General features: G+C 39.3%; 1 protein-coding gene across 2 annotated transcripts in view; it reads left to right on the top strand.

Annotated features, from left to right (window-relative positions):
* The window catches only part of FIG4 (FIG4 phosphoinositide 5-phosphatase), a 130,924-nt gene that overhangs the window by 87,731 nt on the left and 15,881 nt on the right, over positions 1-27,312 (top strand). The window contains exons 22-23 of one of the 2 annotated variants that reach the window (XM_019443061.2): positions 1,131-1,217; positions 6,004-6,078. In XM_019443061.2, coding sequence (XP_019298606.2) covers positions 1,131-1,217; positions 6,004-6,043 — 127 coding nt within the window. In that variant the 3' untranslated portion in view covers positions 6,044-6,078. Of the gene's footprint in view, positions 1-1,130; positions 1,218-6,003; positions 6,079-27,312 lie in introns of those variants that run through there. The other variant, XM_019443060.2, reaches the window with a different exon arrangement.

The following is a 27,312-nucleotide window of genomic DNA, read 5'->3' as shown; positions in this document are numbered from 1 at the left end:
GTAGCATGTAATGATTTAGTTAGTAATTGTTAGTTCTGCAGTACTTTTCTTGACCTTCAAAAAAAGCTAATAAAAATTTAATTGTAAAAGTATCAATAATCAGAAAAAAATTTATATGATATATATATTTTTTGAGAGAGTGCAAGCAGGGAAGAGGGGCAGAGGGAGAGAGAGAGAATCTCAAGCAGGCTCTATGCTCAGTGTGGAGCCCGATTCAGGGCTTGATCCCACAATCCTGAAATCATGACCTGAGCCGAAATGAAGAGTCAGACACTCAACCCACTGTGCCACCCAGGGGCCCTAAAAGAAAATGTTTTAAACAGTAGAAAAGTGGGAAGCCCTTTCATCATGCGCCCTAACCTTCCAGGGGCACATTAGAACAAAACTACAAGCCATGTCCCTGAGGGGAACATGAAGGCATGTAGCACAGACCACACTAGGACAGGTGTGCACTTGAGAAATAGTAGGTGGTCCTTGACCCATCAGCCCATTGGCCCATTGCTAGGTAGCCTCCTATCCTATGGAGCTGGCTGGGGGCATTTCCCTGTGACTCTTAGCTTCAAGCCTGGATTAGTGCTGTTCCAGTCTCCTCTAAGGAGGGGTGGTGTGGCAGTGAGGCTCAGCAGGTGGTCTCCTCAGTCCCCTCCTTCACAGTTCAAAGTACTCTTAAGAGGGGCTGGAGTACACTTGGGGATTCTTGTGGTCCTGTGGAAACAGAATCCACATGCTAGGTTTTCAACAGTGTCCCTGCTTTGGGAGATGGATCCCTGGCCTGATCCTGCTCTTCCCTTGTCATTTGTCTCACTGCAAATACCTCCCCTTGTGTTCCCAGCTTCCTACTGCAGTCACCCTTAGGTAAGTGAGGCCCTGAAAGATCATCTTCCTGGCTTCAAGAACACATTTAGGTAAATTGAGACACAGAATTCTTCTTCCTTCATTTGTAACAAACCCACTGTAAAATCAGGTACCCGTTTGTAATTACAGTCTTATGCTACATAGGGCACTCGTGTGTGCTTTTCTGAAATAAGCATGCTGCTGTCATTTGAAAGCTCATACCATTTTGTGTAATCTACTGAATTTATTGCAAATAGTTCCTTCTTTAGCTTACTTTTTATCCATTTAATTTGTAGATTTGTTCAGCTGGGTCAGAGTCAACATAAACAAGACAAGAGCAGCCAGCAACTCTGTTCCAGGTGCCCAGATGGAGTTATAAAACTGTAAGTACTAGATTAGACCTTTAAAGAATCTTTGTATTCATGCCATTCATAGTACTTTTTTAAAAGACTTTTTAAGAAACTATTCAGTCTTAACCACTATAAGCACTAAAGCATCTCCTCCCGGTGTGTTACCCAGGGAAAACTGGGTAGCTGTGGGCATGGGGAAGAGACTGACAGCTTTGACTTGAAATGTACCCTTTGGAGGTGGGATTGGAGTTGGTGGAAGCTTCCCTCCATAAACTCTGCTCTCCAGTGGGTAGAGGTGGGATGACAAAATAGCGCTGCCCCTAAAGACAGGCTCCTCAGGAGCAGTGATGGGTTTGTCATTTCTGCTCAATATCCCCACTGGTTCTAATAACTTTGCTGTAAGTTAAACAGGTGTTTAGTAAATTCTTAAACAGAATCAGGTTCACATCCTGGATCTCAGCTCTATTACTTCTTCTTGTTTTTTTGGTTTTTTTTTTTCACCTTGATTAAGTTTGTGTGGCTCAGTTTCCTCATCTGCAAAATGGGATGGTAATACTCTGTAGGAGAGTGGTAGGCTTAAACACAATAATGCATTCAACGTACTGAGAACAATATCTGGTAAAAAGTTCTCAGTAAGTTGTGATCATCTTCATGTTCATCATTATCGTCTGCTTGTTGGGACCAAACAAAGCAAAGGTTATGACCGGAAGAGGCTCCTAAAGCCATCTGCTCAGTTGAGTTTCTTCTAGAAAATGAGTCACTGTGGATATTAAATGACGTAGTATACGTGAGGTGTCTAGATTAGTGTCTGACATATAGTTGACATTTAGCAAATGTTCTGTTCCCTTTTCCTAGAGCAACTTTATCAGTTTGTTTAATAAATTATTTGATACATACTGATTGCCTAACTTCTCTGTGTACTACATCTGCACGTTCTTGATTGATAGTTAAGAGGCTGTTATAATAATTTCGGGCAAAGACTGGTGGCTGGGAAGACTTAGGAAATGGAATAGATTTGGGGAATGTTTAGGAGGTGAAATGAGACGTGGATACTAACTTGTCATGGAGGGAGAGAAAGGTGGCCTTATCCAGATGGCCCTTAGATTTTTTGGTTTGTATAACAGGTTTGCTTGCTTGCTTGCTTGATACATTTATTCATTTAGCAGCTAGGTATTGACTACACCTATGTTAGAATCATTCAAAGCTTTCATTTACTAGCTAAGGAGTGCTACAGGAGAATCCAGTTTACATTTAAAGTAGCATCAGAGTGGCCATGTTTAGGAGGCAGTTAGGTCAACTGATCCGGAACTTCTGGGGATGTAAATGGTGATGGTCATTTCCTTCTGGGGATGTCCATGCATATGGGTGATAATTAAAGCCAGTGGCTATGGATGAGGCCACCTAAGAAAAGAGAATAGAGTCTCTTATTGTTTGTCTCCCTCCCTCTCTGTAACTTTTTTCTCCCCTTCCCCTTCCCCATGGTCTTCTGTTAAGTTTCTCAGGATCTACATATGAGTGAAAACATACGGTATCTGTCTTTCTCTGCCTGATTTATTTCACTTAGCATAATACCCTCCAGGACCAGCCACGTTGCTGCAAACGGCCAGATTTCATTCTTTCTCATTGCCAAGTAGTATTCCATTGTGTATATAAACCACATCTTCTTTATCCACCATAAGAAACTCTTAAATACTGAGAAAAAACTGAGGGTTGATGGGGGGTGGGGGAGAGGGGAAAGTGGGTGATGGGCATTGAGGAAGGCACCTGTTGGGATGAGCACTGGGTGTTGTATGGAAACCAACTTGACAATAAATTATATTTAATATAAAAAAAGTAATGTGTGCAAAAATAAAATAAATAAGCTGACAAAAAAAAGAGAGAATAGAGTGAGAAAAGGTCTTCTATCGAGTCTTGAGGGGATCTAACAGCTGAGACAGAGAGAAAACTCCAGAGGAGGCAGAGATAGCTAATCAGAGAAGGGGAGGGAATGACACAGTGTTTATCACATCCTTATCAAGGACTACTTATCCATTCCTTCTCTCCCCTGTCACTATTTTTTTTTCTTCTTTTTCCCCTCTTTTAAAAAAGAAAAAAAGAACATATAAACTCCTATTAATTTAGAGACTGTCTTTCTTTCTTAAGTCTAATTAGCTTAAGGAAGTTTGGGCTCCCAAATGAATTGATGTAGATGTGGCCCAAAAAGGAAAGTGTTTAAATGTGTTAGTAAAAGAATAGACTCTGTTAATGAAATTTATTATACAAATTGATTATTCCATTAATGATATGGCACAACTTGGGAGAAAAAGATGAAATGAATATAGCTTTCAAAATAAAAGTATTTTGTGTTTTTTCTTCAATATTGTATCTCAGTTGGTCTTGCAGTTACTACTTTTAAATGCTTTTCTGAAAATATTTAGTATTTGTTTTTCTGAGTCATAGCCCATATGAAAACCTTGTGGATCTAGAGTTTTGTTTTGTTTTTTAACCTTTTCCACTTAATTAGTAAAGAATCTAACATGAGTGTCTTTTTGCACAGTACCTTCAACAGGATAACAGAGAGCCCGATAGGTTCCGCCTTGTGTTGTCATGGCAACTGCCCAAGAGGGTTGTTGTTTGGGAGTGTATGTGTCTTTGTGTGTGTCCATGGGTGCCTGCTGTAAATTGAAATTCTCTAACTAGGTTCTTAAAATGTCAACTCTTCATTTTTAGAGTTCTAAAGCTATGCCAAAACCAAGAGCAGTTAGATTTATATGAGATTATTGAAATTCTCACCTTGTTTTAGATTCTAGTATATTTTAAAACAGTAATAATTTTAAGTTTATATACATCTTCAGATAATTTGCAGTCTTACCACTTTTTCTTGAGATCTTGAGGCAAACCAGTATTCCCTTGCGAAATGTGAGGTAAATACAACACCAAATAGAAGAATTACTGACAGTAAACAACTGGCAAGAAGCCAGTATAGCAGGAGCCCCTGAAACAGAGGTGCAGAAATTTGGGTGGAGGAGCTGGACACTTTCACCCAAGGTTCTGGGCACATTTCTTAGAAGTAGATATAAAATCCAAACTGGTCAGTGTTCTACACTGTTAGCCCAATACTCAAAGCTGTATTTCGTTTGAGTGTGACCCCTCCCTTCAGCTCCTACCACTCCTTGAGTGTATGAGTGGTGACTAGGGGGAAGTGACATGAGCCAACATTTACTGACACTCAGCATGTGATGGGCAGTGTTCTATGCACCTTTACCTGAATTAACTCAGTTCTCACAGTAACCCTATGAAGTAGATCTTTCTATCATCTTCGTTTTACAGATGGGGTAACTGAAGCACAGAGAAGTTATGTAACTTGCTCAAGGTCTAACAGCTAGCAGGGGGAAGAACCAGGCAGGATTCAAACCCAGACAGGCTGACTCCCCATCTCTAAGCTATAAATGCCTACTGTTACCAGCTACTTTTATAACCACTGTGGTAGGAATACTGAGTAATTAGTGTGGACAGCCCTCACTTTGATCTTCTGACATCATCTGGGTTTGTAGACACCTCTGTATGCAGACATAATGTCTCTGCTCCGTTAATCTTGAATTTTGTTTTAATATTTAAATATAATATTTAAAATAATATACCTTTATTCTTTCCCAGTACCCAGCATATTGTCCTAATGTAGACATGCTTCTTGGACAAGCATACTTTGCTTGACTTACATTATGGCATGGAGGTCATTTAGCCACCATAGGAACAGCCACTGCTGCTGTTCACGATGACTGCTACCCTAGTAGGTTCTAACTTTCTAGAGGGAAGCCCATCTTCGCGTCCCCTGTTGCACCCAGAATACTTTGTTAAATTGTGTGCTCAGTATGGGGCGCCTGGGTGGCTCAGTCGGTTAAGTGTCCGACTTCAGCTCAGGTCATGATCTCGCACTCCGTGAGTTCAAGCCCCGCATCGGGCTCTGTGCTGACAGCTCAGAGCCTGGAGCCTGTTTCGGATTCTGTGTCTCCCTCTCTCTCTGACCCTCCCCTGTTCATGCTCTGACTCTCTCTGTCTCAAAAATAAATAAATGTTAAAAAAAATTAAAAAAAAAAAAAAGAAAAGAAAAGAAAAAAAAATTGTGTGCTCAGTAAGTATTTGTTGAAATGTACTGAATCTTGTTCCCATTCCCTCCCATTTCTGCCAGAATCTGTATGAGGCCCCCTGAGCACCCCTGCCCATAAACCACCTCACCACCATCTCCCTGGTTTTCAGCCACACTCCCAGGGGCTCCTTTCTCCCCACATCCTTGAACATTCTTTAGTTTTTCCACTATTCTCTTTCCTGCTCATAAGCCCTTTGCCCTCTTGTACTTCTTTGTTCCCTTCTGATAGAAGAAAAAAGTTAAGCACATGAGATTTTCAGCTTTTTTCCCCCCTCTATCCTGTTTCCCCTTGCACCCGGGACCAAATGCAGAATGAAAAGACCCGAGTGGAAGGACTGGCTGTGCCAGGGCAGGGGGGAGGTGTTGTGTGGCCCTGCGGTGATTCACTGTATTCATGCAAGACCAACCTGTTCTCGTTTTACACTCCTACCAGTTCTCTGGGAGTTTTTAACCAAGCAACAAATGCCAATCAGTGTAGGTTAAAAGGAACATGAACACACATATTATTAGTGCCTGCTATTCTGTGGCCTACCTATTCCAGGAAGATGTCTCACTCGTTTAGAAATTACCTCTAAGAAATTGTTCAAAATATAAGACATAGAGTTTAGATAAATGCTGCCTAACTTACGTTTCTTCCAACACAGGATAGGCTGAAATGTAATATAAGGTAAATAAGTGTGTTTACTCTTTCAGAACCATCAGGTTGAATTTATTCCCTAAGTCCACATCATAATAAGAAGCATTTACTGACCTGATGGTGAATGCCCACAGGTAAGGGTTTCTATTAGGGGAAGGGCTTCACAAATCACAGGGTACTTTCATCTCATCACATTTTCCCACTGATGAGATGAACATGACACAGTGGCCATGATTAATTCAACTTTGTTTTCTTTTTGTGACTCGTTTTCAATGCTGTGTTCCCTACGTACGAGTCACTCTCTGGGGTCCCCCCGCACTGATTTCATCTAGTCCTCTGCAGACAGTGCTCTGGTCTCTGTGCTGCAGGCTAGTAAGTATTTCTACCTTCACGGGTAACTCTTGTTATCTTTCCTAAACACCCGTAGTACAGTCTCTAAAGGTTTAAGGATTTAGCACAGTTAGGAGGCAGTGATCAATGGTTAATCAGCTAATTCCCTCCACAGGCGAGAGATGAGAAATGACAACAGTCCTCAGCCCAAGGAAACTAGTCTGTGACCTCTTCCTCACCCCAGAAATTACCACGACAGTCTTTTTTCCTCTTTCGTTCTCTTCTTTTTCTTTACCCTCTTTGGCTTTTCCTTTTTACCTTTTCTATTTCTAGATGACCCCTTTCTGTTCACTCCTTCCCCTTCTGTTTCTTTTTACTTTACCTTCTTCTCTCCCTCACCATCCTCTCTCCATCTCTCCTGAGTATTTTTAATTTTTTTTTTCTTTGTAATACAGTAATCTCTCCAAAACAGAAGTTTCCCTCATGTATTTCCCTCATATCAAACTGTAATTCTTGACTCATTAGTGAGCCATGAAGTTAATTGAGTGGGCCCCCACACAGTGAAATAAAATAAAACCAAACTGAATCCAAAAGAGAGTTCCAGTGCATGGTGAAAAGTATAGTTGTCTTGTTTAGTGGCATTTTATTTCTCTGCATAAATAAGCTATATATTGGTTTGCTGTGCAAAGTGCATTTCTTATTGTAGGTAACAGTCACAGGTTGGATTTATATGAATGCACCTTTTCTAGAACCACATGACTTAAAAAATTTAGCTCAGTTCCTGTCATGTAGGTATTTAATAAATGTTTGTTGATTGAATGAAAGTGTGTTTGAGTGATTTCTCTTGGGAATAATTAGAAACAGAAAAGAGAGGTCAGCAAGACAGAAGAGTCAGGAAGAGATGAGAGAGTATTCTGTGGTATATCCATCATAGGTAAAATAAATGCAGGCCTTGAAAAAATATACTCTCGTTACTTAAAATGAATCGAGAGCTGGGATGGGCATGTAAGGGAAGGAAGTGGCAAGAAGCCAAAGCTGAAAGAACAGAAGAGCCATTAGATATTTAGATAAAATGAATGCCTCTTTATTGGAATATTACCTACAATAGCGTCTGCATACTATGTTAAGATGAACTTAATGGAGCAAGGTGAATTTGTTGAAACTTTCAGAGAGGGCTATCCTGGAAGATTTCTAGCATATAAAGAATAATAAATGTAAATTTAATTGTAGGTACTTGAGTTATTAACTTAAGGTATCAAAATGCCTTTATTATATATTTTTTAAATGTTTATTTTTTAAACATGTTAAAAAATTTTTATTTTTTAAAAATGTTTAAATGTTTATTTTTTAAATGTTTATTTAAATGTTTAAATGTTTATGTATATTTTAAATGTTTAAATGTTTATTATATATTTTTAAATGTTTATTTTTTAAATGTTTATTTTTTAAATGTTTATTTTTATGTATTTATTTAAATGTTTATTTTATGTTTGTTTGAGAGACAGCAAGTGGGGGAGGGGCAGAGAGAGAAGGAGACAAAGACTCTGAAGCAGACAGTGCAAGGTCAGTGCAGAGCCCTGCGTGGGGCTCAAAATCACAAAGTGAGATCATGATGTGAGGTGAAATCAAAAGTTGGACACTTGGACACTTAACCGACTGAGCCACCCAGGCACCTTTATGTATTTTTTAATTGTGCATATTACCTGTTTTATTTTGGTAACTCCCACTTATGGGGGCTTTCACAGGTTCACATGAAGTCTTAAGTACCCCCTTAACATGGGTTTTGTTGTCAGTTTTAGGAACATAGCTCTTGTGTAAGGTAAGGTATACGGACCTTATTCATAGGGTATCAGAGGCAGTAAATGACAGATGTTTAATGCGTGCTCACCATGTGCCGGTTTGATGTTTGTGGTACACAGTTGAATGGGTTATAGTCCCTGCTTCTGAGGGTTTGCATTGACCTGTGGGTTGGTGATTCTAGGTATTAGGGAGGTGCTATGAAGAGGACAGCAGAGGAGACTTTGGGGGTGTACAGAAGAACCCAAATCAGACATAGATTCTTGGGCAGGCTTTATTCTCAGGCAAATTCTAAGGGAAAGATGGAGTTATTTGGCTGAAGAAGACAAAGAAGGCTTTGGGCAGAGGCTCAAGACCATGCACTACTTTTGGAGATCCAGACGTAATCCTATGTCTAATACAAGGGGATTGTCACTGAGAGACATAACACAGGTAGAGACAAAATTGGGTGGAGGTGCTAAGTGAGAGACAGTGACCCTGGTCCTATAAGCTTGTTTTAACCAGGGGAGTGATAGGCTTATATTTGCATTTTAGAAAGGTCACTCTGGAAGTAAGCCTGGAGAATGGATTGGAGGCAGGGAGGTAAACAGTGTATCTGTCAGAAACATCAGGACAAGAAAATGATTGGAGTGTGCTATTGACAGCTGAAAATAAAGAAGAGGGATTATTTTGCAAAAGTGGAATCTATAGCATTTCGTAAAACTTGGTGTAGTAGATTGGGTGTGAGGAACATGTGAGAGGCTGGCACTTTCTGGTGTGGTTGACTAGTTCTGGGTTGCCAGGATGAAGATACATGACATCCTTAAGTTTGGGGGCTAAGGTTGCATTCATGACAGTAATAGCACATATAAGATGATTTGTCTGGGATTCATGAGGTTTTAGATTACAGAAATTAGATAAATTTAAGTTTGGGGGTTTTATTGCTCTTGAGTTAAAAAGCAAGTTAAATTTCTTTCTCTAAAGGGATCCGAGTGAAATAGTTTATTATACATGCTTTTAAAATTTTCTGGAGACCCATGTTCGGTTTAGAGGGGGAAAATACTTCAATTCCTGACAGAGATGAAGAATTTATTATGGCTTTAAATGTATTTTTAGTCTGTAAAACACAGTCTAATTTTTTACATGAGCAAGCAGGTTAATCCCGGGGGAACAGATTTGGATATCTGATATGGCCATGTGAGGGGTATTACTCATTGGTTTTCTTAGCTCTGTATGCAGGAATCACATTTTGTAACTGCTTAACCTTTTGTTATTTTGTTAGTTTACCAAATTATCAACAATTTTGTGTATGTAAGGTGAGTGGGATGGTTTTGGACAGATAGAGTGATTACTGAGCCTTGTGCTATGTCACCACGGCTTCCTAACAGCTATTACTTTTGCACAACGAAAATGTGTGCCCAGGTATGATGTATTCATTGCCCTTGTCTTCTTTGATCATATATGAGAAGTCTTTTCAGTTAAGATAAATTTTTGGTTGAAAGACAAAAAGTACTCTCAATTTTATATTTAACTGAAGCTGTACTGTCCTCTGTGTTACGCAGAACCCCTTGGTGCTTTTACACATGATTTAAAAAATGAAGTACAAATTCCTTTAAGTCCTGATTGTGTTTAATATTTCACCAACAGGCATCAGTAGTCTTTTAATGATATATAAGTAACTTTCCTTATTTATCATTTTATGTTATCACTCATTTTCCTTATGGTCTTATGAAGAAATTTGAGGAGTACTACCGTAGAAATCAGTTGCATTATGTTTTCATAATTAGAAGTCTGCTCATATTTTATAAACATCCTTCTGCCATTCCCTCCCAATTTAATGGGAATAGAAAGCCCTCAGTAAATAGAACCCAACGTGTGGTATTTTTAATCTAAAACCAATTTAGGGAGTGCCTGGCTGGCTCAGTTGGTAGATCATGCAATTCTTGGTCTTGGGGTTGTGAGTTTGAGCCCCATGTTGGATGTAGAGATTGCTAAAATGAAATCTTAAAAAATAAATTTAAAAATAAAATAAATAAATAAATAAAAAGACTATGAGTTACTTGAGGGCAGGGCTTATCTGTTTTTGTATACCCAGGTTATTGGGGATACCTGATACATAGCAGGCATTAAATAAATTATGAATGCATAATATTCAATATTTAATCATTTTACCTTTTTTAGTAATATCATGCAATAGTTAGGTGTGAGGGAGAAATACCGAGGTTAACCAATTGGAGAAAACGGCAAGACAAATGACAAATATTCATAAGTTTTTATTTGACTGTATGCTTGACCCTTAAACAACATGGCGGTTGGGGTCCAACACCTCCTACCCTGCATAGTCAAAAAGCTGTGTTTAATTGTGGACTCTCCCAAAACTTAATTACTAATAGTCTACTGCTAACTGGAAGCCTTAGTAATAACATAAAGTCAAGTAACATATGTTTTATATGTTATCTACTGAATTCTTACAATAAAGTAAGCTGGAGAGAAGAAATTGTTAAGAAAATCATAAGGAAAAGAAAATACATTTACAGTATTATGTTTATAAAAAAATAAAAACAAAAAACCCTGTCTGTAAGTGGATGTATACAATTCAAACCGATGTTGTTCAAGGGTCATCTGTAGTTTATTTTCAGGTTTAGATGTAGCAACTCAAACTTCCTGTCAGGTATCTCATCAATTTCTCAGTTGACAAATATTTCTATCCCTATTGGTTAACTTGAACCTTATGTTAGGACAAGTTAAAATAGGGCCATGATACTCTTTTTTCATTTTATTTCAATTCAGCTGTATTGAGATTTAATTGACACAACATTGAGTAAGTTTAAGGTTTACAATATAATGATTTGATATATGTATCTATTATATAATGATTACCACAGTAAGGTTAGTTATCACACCTATCACCCCAGATAGTTACGTGTGTGTGTGTCTGTGTGTGTGTGCATGTGTGGTGAGAATTTTAAAAAATTTACTCTTAGTAACTTTCAAATATACAATACAGTATATAACTGGAAGTTTGTAGCTTTTGACCACCTTCACCCACTTCCCTAGCCCCACCTTCTGCCTCTGGCAACCACCACTCTATTCTTGGTTTCATTGAGTTCAGAGTTTTTAGATTCCACATGTAAGTGAGATCATGCAGTATTTGTCTTTTTCTGACTTATTTCACTTAGCATAATGCCCTCAAGGTTCATCCATGTTGTCACAAATGACAGAATTTCTTGTTTTTAATGGCCAAATAATATTCCATTACATACACACACTCTCACACACACGTTTCATAAATATATACATCTTGCATTTTCTTGTTTCATCCATTGATACCCATTTAGGTTGTCTCCATGTCTTGGCTATTGCAAATAATGCTACAGTGAACATAGGGGTGCAGATAACTCTTCAAGATAGTGATTTCCTTTCCTTTAGCTATATACCCAGAAGTGAAATTGCTGGATCATATGATACTGCTATTTTTAATTTTTTGAGGAACCTCCATACTGTTCTCCATAGTGGCTGTATCAATTTGCATTCCCATCAACAGTGTAAAAGGGTTCTCTTTTCTCCACATCTTAACAAACCCTTTTTATTTCTTTTTTTTTTATAAAAGCTATTCTAATAGATATGAGGTGATATATCATTGTGGTTTTGATTTGCATTTCCCTGATGATCAGTGATATTGAGCACCCTTTCGTGTTCCTGTTGGCCACTTTGTATGTCTTCTTTGGAAAAATGTCTATTCAGGTCCCTTGCCCATTTTTAATTGGATTGTTTGGGGGTTTTGTTTGTTTTGCTTTTGCTTTTGTGTTGTATGAGTTCTTATATATATATATTTTGGATTTTAATCCTTTGCCAGATGTGTGGTTTGCAAATATTTTCTTCCATTCTATAAGTTGCCTTTGCATTTTGTTGATCATTTCTTTTGCTGTACGGAAACTTTTTAGTTTGATGTAGTCCCACTTGTTTATTTTTGCTTTTGTTGCTTAGGCTTTTGGTGTCATATCCATAACATCATTGCCAAGACCAGTGTCAAGGAAATTTTTTTCCTATGTTTTTTTCTAGGAGTTTTATGGTTTCAGATCTTACATTTAAGTCTTTACTCCATTTTGAGTTGCTTTTTGTGTCCAGTGTAAAATAGGGGTCCAATTTCATTCTTTCACATGTAAATATCCACTTTTCCCAGCACCATTTATTGAAGAGACTGTCTTTTTTCACAAGTATTCTTGGCTCTATTGTCAAATATTATTTGTGTATGCATGAGTTTATTTCTGGGCTCTCAGTACGATTCTGTTGGTCTATATCTTCTTATGCCAACATCATACTGTTTTGATTACTATGGCTTTGTACACAAGTTTGAAATCAAGAAGTGTGATGCCTTCAGTTTTGTCCTTCTTTCTCAGGATTGCTTTGGCTATTTGGGTCTTTTGTGGTTCCATGTGAATTTTAGGGTTATTTGTTCTATTTCTGTAAAAAATGCTATTGGAATCTTGATAGGGATTATCTTAAATCTATAGATTACTTTGGTTAGTCTGGACTTTTTTACAGCCCTAATTCTTGTAGTCCATGAACATGGGATATTTTTCCATTTGTTTATCATCAGTTTCTTTTTTCAATGTTTTACACTTTTCATTGTATACAATTCTTGGTTACGTTTATTCTTCTTGGTTACATGTAACGTTCTTGGTTACATTTATTCCTATGTATTTTATTGGTTTTGATGCTATTATAAATAGGATTGTTTTCTTCATTTCTTTTTCAGATAATTTGTTTTTAGTGTATAGGAAGGCAACTGATTTTTGTATGTTGATGTTATATCCTGCAAATTTACTGAATGGATTTATTAGTTCAACAGTTTTTTGGTGGAGTCTTGTAGGATTTTCTATATATAAGATAATGTCATCCATAAAAAGAGATAATTCTATTTCTTCCTTTCCTATTTGAATGCCTTTCCTCTCTTTCTGTTGCCTGATTGCTCTGTCCAGGACTTCCAGTACTGTGTCAAATAGAAGTGGTGAAAATGGGCATCTTTGTCTTGTTTCTGATGTTAGAAGGAAAGCTTTCAACCTTTCACCATTGAGTTTAATGTTAGCTACATACTTATCATAAATGACCATTATTATGTTCTTCTATACACAGTTTATTGAGAATTTATCATAAATGGATGCTGAATTTCATCAAATGCTTTTTTTGCATCTATTATTCTATTAATGTAGTGCATCATGTTGATTGATTAGCATATGTTGAACCATGCATGCATCTCTGGGATGAATCCCACTTGATCATAGTGTATAATCCTTTTAATGTCCCAGTGAATCTGTTTGCTAGTATTTTGAGAATTTTCACACCTATATTCATTGGGGATACTGGCCTGTAGTTTCCTTTTCTTGTAGTGTCCTTATCTGTCTTTGATATCTGGGTAATGCTGGCCCCATAGAATGAGTTTGGGAGTGTTCCCTGATCTTCATTTTTTTTTTTTTTTTTTTTTGAACAGTTTGTGAAGGATTGGCTTTAATTCTTCTTCAGTAGAATTCATCAGTAAAACCATCTGGTTCTGGGTTTTTCTTTGGGGGCAGGTTTTTTGTTACTGATTCAATCTCCTTACTCATTAGTAGTTTAAGATTTTCTGTTTCTTCATGATTCAGTCTTGGTTGGTTGTATGTCTCTAGGAAATTATCCAATTCTTCTAGGTTGTTCAGTTTGTTGGCATATGGTTATACATAATGGTCTCTTAAAATTCTTTGTATTTCTGTGATAATAGTTGTAACATCTCCTCTTTCATTTATAATTTTATTGATTTGAGTCCTCTCCCTTTTTTTCTTGGTGAGTCTAGCTAAAGGTTTGTCTATTTTGTTTATCTTTTCAAAGAATCAGCCCTTGATTTTGTCTGTCTTTTCTATTATTTTCCTATTCTCTGTCTCATTTCTGCTTCAATGTTTATTATTTCCTTTCTTCTGCTAGTTTTGTGCTTATTTTGTTCTTCTTTTTATAACTCCTTGAGGTGTTAGGTTAGTTGTTTATATGAGCTCTTTCTTTTTTTCTTCATGAATGTATTTATCTCTGTGAACTTCCCTCTTAGAACTGGTTTTGCTGCATCCCATAAGTTTTGGTATGTTGTGTTTCCATTCTTATTTGCCTCAACGTAGTATTTTTATTTCCATTCTGATTTCTTCTTTGATCCATTGGTTGCTCAGCAGTGTGTTAATTTACATGTCTTTGTGAATTTTCCACTTTTCCTCCTGTTATTGATGTTTCTAGTTTTATTCCATTGTGGTAGAAACAAAAAAGAAAAAGAAAAAGATACTTGATAAAATTTCAGGCTTCTTGACTTTGTTGAGACTAATTTTACAGCCTAATTCGTGGTCTATCCTAAAAATGTTTTATTATATGCCTGAGAAGAATGCTAACTCTGTCGCCGTTGGATGGAATGTTCTATATGTGTCTGTTAGGTTCATTTGGTCTACAGTGTTTTTCAAATCTGCTATTTCTTTATTGATTCTCTGTGTAGATAATCTGTGTGTTGACACTGGGGTAGTAACTGCATTGCTGTTTATTTCTCTTTTTAGTTCTATGAGTATTTGCTTTATATATCTAGGTGCTTTGATGTTGGGTGCATAAATATTTATAATTCTTATATCTTTGCAGTGGATTGACCCCCTTTTCAGTATATAATTACTTTCTTTGTCTCTTTTGATAATTTTTAACTTAAAGTCTATTTAGCTGATATAACTACTCTGCTGCTTTTTCTGGTTACCAGTTACTTGAAATGTCTTTTTCCATCCCTTCACTGTCGGTCTGTGTGTGTCCGTAAAACAAATCCAGTTTCTTGTAGGCAGCATATCGTTGGATCTTGTGTTTTATCCATTTAGCCACTCTATGTCTCTTGATTAGAAAATTTAATACAGTTATGTTTAAAGTAATTAATGATAGGTAAAGACTTAGTGTTGCTTTTTTGTTCATTGCTTTCTGTTTTGTTGATTCTTTGTTCCTTATTTCCTCTCTTGCTATCTTCTTTTGTGATTTGATGGCTTTTTGTAGTAGTAGTATGCTTTGACTTCTTTTGTATGTCTACTGTTGTTTTTCCTTTGTGGTGAGCATGAGGCTTACATAAAATATATTTATAACATCCTACTTTAAACTAATAACAACTTCAATAGCATACAGAAACTGTACTTTTACCTATCTTCCTCTTACATTTTAGGTTACCAGTGTTACAGTTTACATCTTTTTATATTGTCTATCCAAAAATAAATTGTTATAGTTATGTTTTTTAGATATGTTTTTTTTTAAACTTTAAACTAGAGTTGTAAATGAATTACACACTACCATTACAGTATTAAAGGATCTGACTTTGATTACATATTTACTATTACCATTGAATATTACACATTCATATGTTTTTGTAATGTTAATTAGCATCCTTTTATTTCCACTGCCCACTAAGCCCCCTGGCCAGACAGGGCCATCAGCTCGGCTATGCAGATGAGCACAGCCACCACTTAGGATCTCTGCAGGGGCGCAGCTGCAAAGAGAAATGTGGTCTGCCAAGACTGAGCCCTGGTTCCTATAAACCCTGCCTACCTTCTCAGTGGTCAAGCCCTGCAGATTTCCTCTGATCCCTGTGAGGCAAGATCCAAATGGGCCTCCTGGGAAGGGCCCTGCCACGCTGGGGGTGCTGGATGTCCACTTTGGGCTCTTTTCCCCCCAGTGTAGAAACCATATGCCCAGGGGACTCCTCTTTTTTTTTTTTTTTTTTAATATATGAAATTTATTGTCAAATTGGTTTCCATACAACACTCAGTGTTCATCTCAAAAGATGCCCTCTTCAATACCCATCACCTACCCTCCCCACCTTCCACCTCCCATCAACCCTCAGTTTGTTCTCAGTTTTTAAGAGTCTCTTATGCTTTGGCTCTCTCCCAGGGGACTCTTCTTGGTATGGCATTGTGCTGTCCTGGGAAGGGGCAGTGTGGTCCGAGTGTAGCCACTCCTCTGAACCTTTGTAAGGTCATCCTTCTCAATCTTTGTTTTTCCAAGGGGGTGCTTTAGCCTCATCCCTGGGTCCTGAGATTTTCACAGAGCTGTCTTGTCTGTGGGTATTTGCCAGTTGGCCTTGTGAAGGGGAGTGGTCAGGAATGATCTGTGGCACCATCTTGATCCGTACTTGCCTGATTTTCAGTTCCCTGCTGCTACCAAATTGCTGTAGCTCTTCAAAAGAATTCCTCAAAAGCATTCCTTCCCCAAATGTAACTGGTTCTTAGAATCCCGTGATCAGCATGCGTAGAATAGAACCATGATTTCCTAATTTCCACTTGTCTGTTGTTTTCAAGTTACATGAAGCTCTAAAAGTTTTGCTTTGTTTTTATATTTAACTTACTCTTAGAGTCTTATGATTAAAAAAAATTACAGCAGTTTGATCTCAGTTGAAAAGAATGAAAATTTTTCCATTTTTAAAAATCCTCTCAAACCCACATTCCATTAGCGTGTAAAAAAACCCTAAGATGGTTTACATCCATTAGTAAAGGGTCATGGTTTCTACTCTGTATGTGTGATGTCACCAAAACACTAATTAAGCACCAAAGTACCTGAATAAAATGTATCCTTTCCTCTCCAGAAGTAAAAAGGGATCTTGACTTTCTTAACCATTTTGTTTTACTATGTATAATTGTGTTAGGAATTCATTACTTAATGTTAAAGTCAACCAGCACTGTACATCAAAGTAATATTTCTTTGAAAATAAAACTCTTTTAGGCTTATTTCAAAAGAGAATTGCTAAATTAATAGTTCCTTTATTATTCGGTTAGCAAATAGGAAAGTAAATTGACTACAGTTAATATGTTAGGTACATTTATTTCTAACAATAGGCTAGAGCTAGGAAAAACATTCTGATAATCTCAGAAGAGTCAATAAATGTTTAGCAGATAGCAAAAGAGCAAAATGTAATTTTAGGTATCTTTTTGGGAACTCTAAATAAAATTGCTAGCATACCTCAGCTATATTATGTGTTTGGTTCCAGACGACTGCAATAAAGCAAATATTGCAATGAAGTAATGCAAATGAATTTTTTGTTTCCCAGTGCATACAAAAGTTATGTTTATACTACAGTGTAGTCTATTAAGTGTGTAATAACATTATGTCAAAAAAACAATGTATAGACCTTCACTTAACAAATACTCTATTGCTAAAAAATACTAACCTTTTAGCAAGTCATAATCTTTTTGCTGGTGGAGGGTCTTAACCTTGATGTTGATGGCTGCTGACTGACTGTTCAGAATGGTGGTTGCTGAAGGCTGGGGTGGCTGGGGCAGTTTCTTAAAATAAGACAACAATGAAGTTTTGCCGCATCTATGGACTCTTCCTCTCATGAATGATTTCTCTGTTGCATGCGATGCTGTTTGATAGCATTGTACCCACAATAGAACTTCTTTCAGAATTGGAGTCAAACCTCTCAAACCCTGCCACTGCTTTGTCAGCTAAGTTTATGTCATCTTCTAAGTCCTTTGTTGTCATTTCAACAATCTTCACAGCATCTTCACTAGGAGTAGTAGATTCCATCTCTGGAAACCACTTTCTTTGCTCCTCCATAGAAGCAATTCCTCATCTGCTCAAGTTTTCTCATGAGATTGCAGCAATTCACTCCCATCTTCAGGCTCTACTTCTAATTCTAGTTAGTTCTCTTGCTGTTTTCATCACTTCTGCAGTTACTTCCCCCACTGAGCCCCTCAGAGTCATACTTGAGGGTTGGACTCAACTTCTTCCAAACTTTTGTTAATGTTGATACTGTGTTGTATCTCCATTGCAGCTAGCCTTTTAGAAATTTGTCAAGTTATGGTCGAATCAAAGACAAATATTTATAATTATCTGGAACAATGATTAAAATACTCCTTCATTTTCTAACTACATATCTCCGTGAGGCCAGAGTTTCTTCATATACTTGAATCAAAACAACATGTCGTGACAGATTCAGCCAGAAGCATATTTGAGAATTCAGTTGTCTGATATTAAGACATTAAAGAGATCATGAACATGTCAAACATTACTTCTTTTGTCACTAATTTTCTTTTGTTTTGGGAAATTTAGTTATTTTTCATTAAAATACGTTATGCTAACATTTATTGGGTTTACTGTGGTTACTTTTAAATGAATAAATATTTTTTAATTTCTTAGTTTTAATTTCTCGTGTGGTAAATATCAGTAGATGCAGCCTATATAAACCAAAGCTTCTTGGGGTCCTTAGTAATGGTTTTAAGAGCGTAAAGGGGTCCTGCGATTAAAAAGATTGAGACCTTAATGGCATAGAATATTTGAGCATTTGTGTTAGTAGGCAGCATGGAGGCAATCAAAGCATTACTGCATTGTGGCCTTGCTCAGTCCTCGCCAGCAGAGTGATGTCCCTGACTAGTTGAAGAAATGTTTATTTTCTGTGTTTTTTTTTTTTTTTTTATCGTTTAAGAAATCAAGAAAGCGAATATTTTCATTTTCAAGGTTTCTATCAAAAATGATTTGAACTTCGGGGCACCTCGGTGGCTCAGTCGATTAAGCTTCTGACTTCAGTTCAGGTCATGCTCTCGCTGTTCCTGGGTTCGAGCCCCGTGTCGGGCTCTGTGCTGACAGCTCAGGGCCTGGAGCCTGTTTCGGATTCTGTGTCTCCCTGTCTGTCTGCTCCTTCCCTGCTCGCGCTCTGTCACTCTCTCTCAAAAACAAATAAATATTTTTAAAAACTTTTTTTAAGCGATTCAAACCTCTTAGGATACTTTCAGCTCCAAATAACAGCATATCTGACTCAGCTGGTTTAAATGATAAGTTATAATTTCACCTCACTGAAAGATTGCAGATAGGGCAGGCTCCAGAGGTGTTGGTTGAGGAACTTCATAAGATCCTGAAGCGCCAGTTTCTTTCCATCTCTCTGTGCTCCCGTCCTCAGTGAAACCTCATCCTCAGACTGGCAGCAAGATGGCTACAGCAAGCAGGTCCACCATCAGACGTGATAGTGCCAGAGGGAGAACAGTGACATCTTCCCTATGTCTCCTCCTTAGAGGCAGGGGGTCCTGGGACTCCTTAGCAGATTTCTGATGCCTCAATGGCCAGGATGGGGTCACATCCAGTCCTTAAATGTGTCCCTGCCAAGGATTATGGGCTTACTGTGACTGGCTTAAAAATAATCATTTTGTGGGACCCAGATATGAGGAAATCATCCACAGTGATTTGGTTATTAAAAACAAAACAAAAAGTCCTGTGTGCCTATTCAGTTAACTGGAAATTCATTTGTACAGCTGCCTGGTAAGAGAGGCAGCATGAATCTTCAGCAAGTGTTCGGAGCCTAAGACCCAGGAGCACTGTGGTCTGGTCCTGCATGTGGCACTCCTCGGCTCTGACTCCCCTACGGCCATACTGCCTTGTCTGTAAAAGGAAGGCTCAGACTACAGCTCTAGTTCTGAGACCCTCTGGTTCACTGGTTTCTTCATTCACTCTCACTCTTTCATTCAATAGTATTTATAGAGTGCTTACTCCCTTATGAAAGTCACAGGGAAGGGTACAGATACGCACTAGAATGCTGCCTGTTTAACCACAACCATCTGTTCTTCCTCCTGTGCTACATACACACCGAAAGCCCAAAGGGGAGTAAGATCCAAACTGGTTTTTCCCTCATAGAATAAATTGTTTAATTCCCTTGGCAAAGAGCCCTTGCCACGAGGCTCATTAATGAATAGTGACATCACAAGAGTTCTCTCTCACCTTCTTAAAATGTAAAATTTGTCCAGAGATGAGACCATAGAGCCACAATTCTGTTCTGACCAAGATGGGTCTTTGTCTCGGAGAGGATGCTCCTGGGCCTGGCTGGCTGTGACTGCCGCGGTTCCCTCAGCACCGGGAAGGCCGTGATGCGGAGAAGCAGGCTGTTAAGACAACAGAAGGACAGTCATGAGAAATGAGGCCGTGTTCTCTGAACACTCAAGGGCACTCTCACGTTTTATTTTTCAGATAAGATGTCAGAAAGGTTTTGCTGTTTTAAAACCAAGTTGCTCAAATTTTGCAGGCCTTTCTCAGGTGCTGTGTTGGTTCATTTTTCATGTCACATAAAGCGTTATCTCGGAGAGGAGAAGTAGGACTCATGTGATCCCTCCCTCAAGTAATATTTGAGTCACTGTCAGGTGAAGCAGGGCTTTTTTAAGTTGCTTTCGGGACCAATATAAGTGGAACAGAGAGGGAGGAAGATTTAGGGTCACTGAAGAGAAAATCCTTCCAACACATAGTGCTGTCAGCAATGACATGTAAACATTCCATTATGGAAAATCGTGAGTTCTCCCATTACTGAGAGTACCCAAGCAGAGGCTGGATATACCCTCTGTCAGCAGTGTTGTGAAGAGGTTCTTCATTTGATCTGAGTGTGGACACAATGATTTGGAAGGAAGGTCATCTCTTAAATTCTGTGATTGTTATCATAGCCGTGAGACATCTGATGGCTTGAAATTGTTAGCAGTTTGAAACAGAAAGCAGGGGATTCATTTACTCACCAAGTATTTATGAAGCATCTACCATGTGTCAGGCACTGTTCTAGACACTGGAGACACAGTAAAGAACAAGACTGACAAGACACTCGGGGCACTTGTGTTCTAGGGGAGGCAGACAAGCGCTGAACTAATACGCAAATAAAGAAGACCGTTTCCTATTAAGATATGTGCTCTGAGGAACACACACCAGGGTGATGGGAGAGAAGGATTGGGGCAGGTAAGGGTGGGAATCTGTTTGAAATTAGGTTTTGAGGCAAAGTCTCTTTGAGAAGTTACCATGTGAGCTAAGACAGAACACAGAGGAAGTGTCTGCCCTGAGATGACTGGGGAAGAGCGTTTGAAGCAGAGAAGACCTGCCTGGAAGAGCAGGATGGGAACAAGCTTGGCAGGTTTGAGAAGTGAGCAGAAGGCTGAGTGAGAGGCCCAGAGGGACGCGTGTGGGGTGGAGTGGGCCTGGGTAGGGGCCAGATCTCACAGGACCTCCCCCAGGAGCTTAGCGTTACCCTGTCCAGTGAAGCCCCTGCAGGGCTTTCGGTTGAATGGCATGCTCTGGTTCACGTCTGTAGAAGATGACTGTGCATACTTTCTGGGGGATGAATCGTAGGGGCAAGGATGCAAGCAAAGAGGAGAAAAGGAAACTCCAGAGAAATGTGGTTTCACAGAAGCCAAGAGAAGAAAATGTCTCAAGAAGGAAAAAGTGGGCAGTAGTGTTGAAGACTGAGAAGTCAGTAGGAAAGTACCTGATGGCTTTGATGAGCAACTGTTTATGGGTGGTAGCTTGATAAACCCATTTACAGTGAGTTTAGGGGAAAATGGGGAGTAAGAGGACACGGGGAATAGAACCCATTCTTTCAGAACATGCTGGAAAAGAGTGCAAAGAATAGGAACGTATCCAGAGGGGAATAGGAAATCAAGGGACTGTTTCTAAGGTCGGGTTTTGCCAGCAACTTCTTTGTGCTGAAGGAAGGGCATCGACAGAGAGGCAGACGCTAGGGATGCTAGCCAAGGAGTGGGCTGTTGCAGAAGAGAGATCCTCGAAAGGACGCTGTGAATTGTTTTATGAAATTGAATTATTGAATTTCCATAATTGAATTATGGAAATGCATAATTTCATTATCTTTGATATTGATCAGTTTATTGTGATATTCTTGTGTTAGCTTGAACCATATGAAATTACCAGCATTCACACATTTTTGACCTACAAAAGCAGCACCATTATATAATTCTACCTACAGCAGAATTAGGATTTTCTCCCTTAGACACTTGAATTTGTGTCATCGGTTTTTATGATTCATGTACATTTTTAATGTGGAAACAACCTCAAACTTACCTAAAAGTTGCAATTACAGAAGAACATCCTCTCTCCCCAAACCATTTGAAAGTAAGTTTCAGACCTGATGTTCTCTCTCTCTCTCTCTCTCTCTCTCGCATTTGAGTGGGTATTTCCTGGAAATAAGAAGAACATTCTCCAACAAAATCACAATGCAATCTAGTAAAATCAGGAAATCAACATCAGTGCATTGCTACCAACGAATCCTCTAACCTCATTCAGGTTTTTGCCATTTGTCCCAATAATGTCCTTAATCACAAAAGGGTCTAGTTCAGTGCCGCCCGTTGTATTTAGTTGTCACTTTAATCTCTCCCGCTCTGGAACAGTTCCCTATTCTTCCTTGATTTTCATCTCCTTGCCCATGGATTTGGGTCTGTCATGATGATCTTCAGATTATGAGCCTCCAGCAGTGTGGTAGCCAGCCTTCAAATTGGGCCCCACCTCCTGTTATTCCCACCCTCGTGCAGTCTCCTCCCACGTGATACCACAGTTGATCTTTGTGACCCAGAGCATATAGAAGTGATTAAATTATGAAGTGATCCTGTTGCATCACTTGCTCTGTGGGAAGCCAGCTTCCATGTCATGAGCAGTTCTATGGATAGGCCAGCATGTCAACTGAAGCACCTAGCCAACAGCCAGTGAGAAACTGAGGACTGCCAACAATGTTGAATGAGCTTGGAAGTGGATTCTCCACCCCTAGTTAAACCTTGGGTTGACTGTCATCTTGGATGACTACTTCACTTCAATCTTGTTCAAGACCTTAAACCAGAATCACCTAATTAAGCCACTCCCAGATCCCTGACCCCCAGAAACTGTGACATAGTACACGTTTGTCGGCTTAAGGTACAAAATGAATATACACAGGAAGATCACAGAAGCGATGGTGGGTTCTTTCCATTGCATCCTAACAGATGGCACACAATTTCAATTTGTCCCATTACTGATGACCTTTATTTCCATCCCTTGGTTAAAAGAGGTATCTTTTGGACTTCTCCCCTGTGAAGTTGCTCTTTTTCCTTTTAATTGAGGAATATATTTGTGGAAGATACTTTCAAACTATGTACACTTCCCATTCTTTATCAAACTTACAATACAACTTTTTCAGTTATTTCTCTCAGTGTGAGATTGCAGCTTCCTAGTTTATTCATTGGGGAATAATCTGTTACACTCATTATTTATTTTGATGCTCAAATTGTCCCAAATTTCACCTGAGCCCCTTCAACCTGGCTCCTGTGTTCTTTTGACATGTCCTCATCATTCTTTGAACACGTCCCTTGATTTTTGGCACAAAATGTTCTAAGCTCATCATGTTCTTTGCCTGCCCCAGCCCTGAAAGCAGTCATTTCTCCAAGGATCCCTGGTTCTTTTTAGTGGAAAATGGTATTAAAGCCAAGGTCTGGGCACTAGGTGTGTCTGTTGCTATTGGGGGTGTTGCTGCTCCCAGGCCCACTCAAAAGACATGCACATATTTACATATGTATCTATGTAAATATGTATAGATAGACATATATGTATAAATACAGACTGCACAAATATACGTATGTGTATATATGAGCATATAGTACATATGTTTTTATGTATTAATCCAAATGCATATATTTGTAAATATAGCAAATTTAAATATACATATATTTAAATCTGTAAGTTCATACTGATATCTCTAATTGTAGGGTATCCAGAGTTTCTATCTTTTCTTCTCCCTTCCATGTTAGTGACTTCTTTCTTCAGTAGTGAGAAACTTGGCTTTTGTTACCCTTATTATATTTATTTATTTGATTAATCCCCTGATATCAGCCTTCCATCACCATTGCATTGCACCCCTCTCCCCACATGGATGCCCTCCATTCAGGCTCTGACTTCCATCGCAGAGGCACCCACCTCCATGAATACCCTCCTCATCCCCTTGGGCCCCAGGCCACCCCTCCGCGTGGATACCCACGCCTGCCTCTCCCTGCCCAGGCCCTGACATACTACCTCAGGCTGCCTCTGCACATGAATGCCCTCCTCACCCACTCAGGCCTTAACTCCCCTCTGTCTGTCCTCTGTAGGGACTTACCCTGCTTGGGCTCTGATTACCCTCTCCAAGCTGTCCCTCCCAGTGTGGGTGCCCTCTTTATGCCGCATGGGTTCAGACACCCCCCAGGCTGTTACAGGCTGCCTCTTCTTGCTCTGCCCCCTCTAATAGCTTTAAGGCTGACTTGTTCAACAGGGGAGGAAGGGGAAGAGTGGGGCTTTATGATTTTATAAAGGATGTCAGCTGAAAGGGCCATTCTGTTCTCCCACAGCTGAATTGTGAATTTCTTCTGTAGTAGTGGGTTCTAAATTTCTGATGACACCAGAATATCTTGGGAAACTTGTTGAAATACAAATCCCCAAGAAAACAAAAGACAACAATAAAAACAGGGAGCAACCAAAATGTCCCCAGAAAATGGTTAAATGACTATAGGGAGGCATTGGACTTTTAGTTACTCTTTAAATTTTCTACATACATACTTCTATTTATATTAATAATACTAACAGACTATGGGCCATGCATTATAATTTTGTATATTAAAAACATAATTAGCACTATTATTATTTTTTAAAAGATAAAAATTTCAGAATTTAAGACCCTGTTGGTAGAGATTCTGAGTCTGTACAACTGGGCTATGGCCTGAAAATCTATACTTTATGTAAAGTTCTCCATTTGGATGTAGTGATCAGCCAGGTTGGGGAGCCCCTGCTCCAGAGGAGTTCTCTCAGGAACTGTCTAAATATCCACTGGGCAGGTGCACCCAACACTCTGTCACAGATGAATATTGACAGAGATGAAGCCATAAGCCTGAGTCTTTCTAAAAACTCAGAACTGTTAGGTTTTCTTTTGAAGACTCATGATCCTACTGATACCTCCTTCCAAAACAACTCTGAAAAGATGTAGGTTAAGTATTCTTCAAAACTATCAAGGTCTGGGGTGCCTGGGTGTCTCAGGTTAAGTGTCCAACTCTTGACTTTGGTTCAGGTCATGATCTCAGGATTTGTGAGATCAAACCCCACCTCTGTGCTGATAGCACAGACCCTGCTTAGGATTCTCTCTCTCCCTCTCCCTTTGCCCCTCCCTCTCTCTCTTTATCTCTCTCAAAATAAATAAACTTAAAAAAAATTAAAAACTATTAAGGTCATCAAAGACAAGGAAAATCAACTGTCACTGCCACAAAGAACCTAAGGTAACATGACACCTAAATGTAATGTATCTTGAAAGGGACCTTAGAATAGAAAAGAGACATCAAGTAGAAACTAAGTATGGACTTTTAGTTAATAATAATGTGTCAAGATCAGTTCATTAATTGCAATAGATGTACCATACTAATGGAAGATGTTAATAGTAGGGGAAACTGGGTGTGGCTATGTTGGAACTCTTTGTATTCTGCACAATCATTGTACAAATTTGAAGAGGTTCTAAAATTAAAATTTTATTAGAGGAATGCCTTGGTGGCTTAGTTTGTTGAGCATCTAACTCTTGATTTTGGCTCAGGTCATGTTCTCACATTCCGTGGGGTTGAGCCCAGCATTGGGCTCTGCGCTGACAACATGGAGCCTGCTTGGGATTCTCTCTTCCTCTTTCTGCCCCTTCCCTGCTCACCAGCATGAGCTCGCTCTCTCTCTCTCTCTCTCTCTCTCTCTCAAAATAAATAAGCTCTAAAAAAAAAAGGTTTATTAGAGAAAAGATGCAGGATCAAAGAGATGTAACGATATGACATAGCAAACTCATTGATAGCATTTTGTAAATAGAAAAGGTAAAAATATCAGAGTGGGCGTGAAGAATAGAAGTTGGGTGTCATCACCTCTGTGAGGGAGAAAAGACACACGACCATTACTGTAACCCATTGGTCTGAGTTTCCAGGAGGGACCGGCCATTGCTGCTGCTCTTCTAGGAAACTTGAGGACAGAAGGGACAGATTGCTCTCAGAGGTCACGTAAGGTCAGATAGATGACTAGCTGCTCCAGAGTCTACACAGGCCGCACAAGGGAAAGGATGACTCTGGGAGGTGCAACTACACTCTTTGCCCTTTGAGAACAGCTGTTATGTTCTTAATGCGCAATCTGTCCCTTGTTAGCACAATAGCCTTAGTGCTGTGCAGGATAACCAGTCCCTGTTGCCTGTGGCTCAAAGCCAAGTGTCCTTTCATTATACAACTGAAACATTCAAGTTGTAGCCTGCAAAAACAATGCAGTCAAATACCGCCAGCCGCTCTTCCGATGTCTGAAACAGAAAAACTGCACTTCTTTTTATACTAAGATAGATAATATGCCCTACAAACAGGAGGGAAGCCATGCAGTTTATAAATTGCATCCTAAATTGGAAGCATCTTACCTATGTTAGGTCTGAAAATCATCCCGCTTCATTTCTCTAAACCCAAAAGTTCTTTGAAAAACACAAATGACATTTTTGTTTTATAGTTCTTGGAGAGAATGTACAGTGTTGTTCTGCCAGACCTCGGCCAATAAGAATATCGATGGCTGTGGCCGAAACATGAAAAGGACCACCATTGCCACTCACATATGTGCTTGTGGTAGACTGTTGCTTCTGTCTCCTCTGGTGGCAAACACGCATGCCCAACTATGTCCAACTGCTGGAAGCATCCCCTTCCTGCTAGGCCCTTCCAGGAATAGGGGTCACCTGGGAAGCCTGGCTGCCCGCCCCTTGGTAAAGCGAGAGAGAGCAGAGCCGCATGTGCTTTGCTCATTGGCTGGCTATGTTGGTCAGAGTTCAGGTGCAGAAAACATGATCCATTTTAGGTATATTAAACACAGAGTGATTCATTATAGGATTTTAAGTGACTTTCAGAATCACTGGAGGGCTGAAGAAGAAAACTCTAGACACAGCTTTTAGGAACAACTCCCCAAACCATATGGCAAACCCTCAGAATGGCTTCCACATTTGCCTTGATCAGGAAACTATCCCAAGTAGCTGCTGGGTGCAAAACCAGCCTCTTCAGCTCTAGTTAGGAAGCCATCACTGCTGTGGCCAGTCTGCAGAACCGATACCCTATGTCTTGTTTCCTTCCATATGCCCCCATTCTAAATCAAAGCCTCCTGTGAGTACAAGGTGGTGGGTAGAACCTAAATCACATTTTGAACCTGAACTGCAAGGGACTATGGGATTTATTTTCCCCCTGCTTTTCAGCCCCTGCACACTAGAAGGGGGTTTCAGGTAGATACTGGGGAATCTAAATGCTGTTATCTGCCACAGTCTGTCCCTGTAGCCACCCGTGGATCCATGCATACTCCTCTGTTATCAGCAGAACCCACTCCCTCCCCCACAAGTTACTGCATCTCATTCAAAGCCCAGGATCTCTGGGTTTTGTGCAGCTGTCTTCATCAGGTCCAGATAAGGCTTCTGTAATCTGCTGACCTATAAACAAAAAGACTACCTGTCTGTC

Source organism: Panthera pardus, unplaced genomic scaffold (genome assembly GCF_024362965.1).
Source record: "Panthera pardus isolate Hobbes unplaced genomic scaffold, ASM2436296v1 HiC_scaffold_17, whole genome shotgun sequence".
Classification (NCBI taxonomy): domain Eukaryota; kingdom Metazoa; phylum Chordata; class Mammalia; order Carnivora; family Felidae; genus Panthera; species Panthera pardus.
Note: the sequence above shows the minus strand (reverse complement) of the source record. Positions and strands in the feature narration are given on the sequence as shown.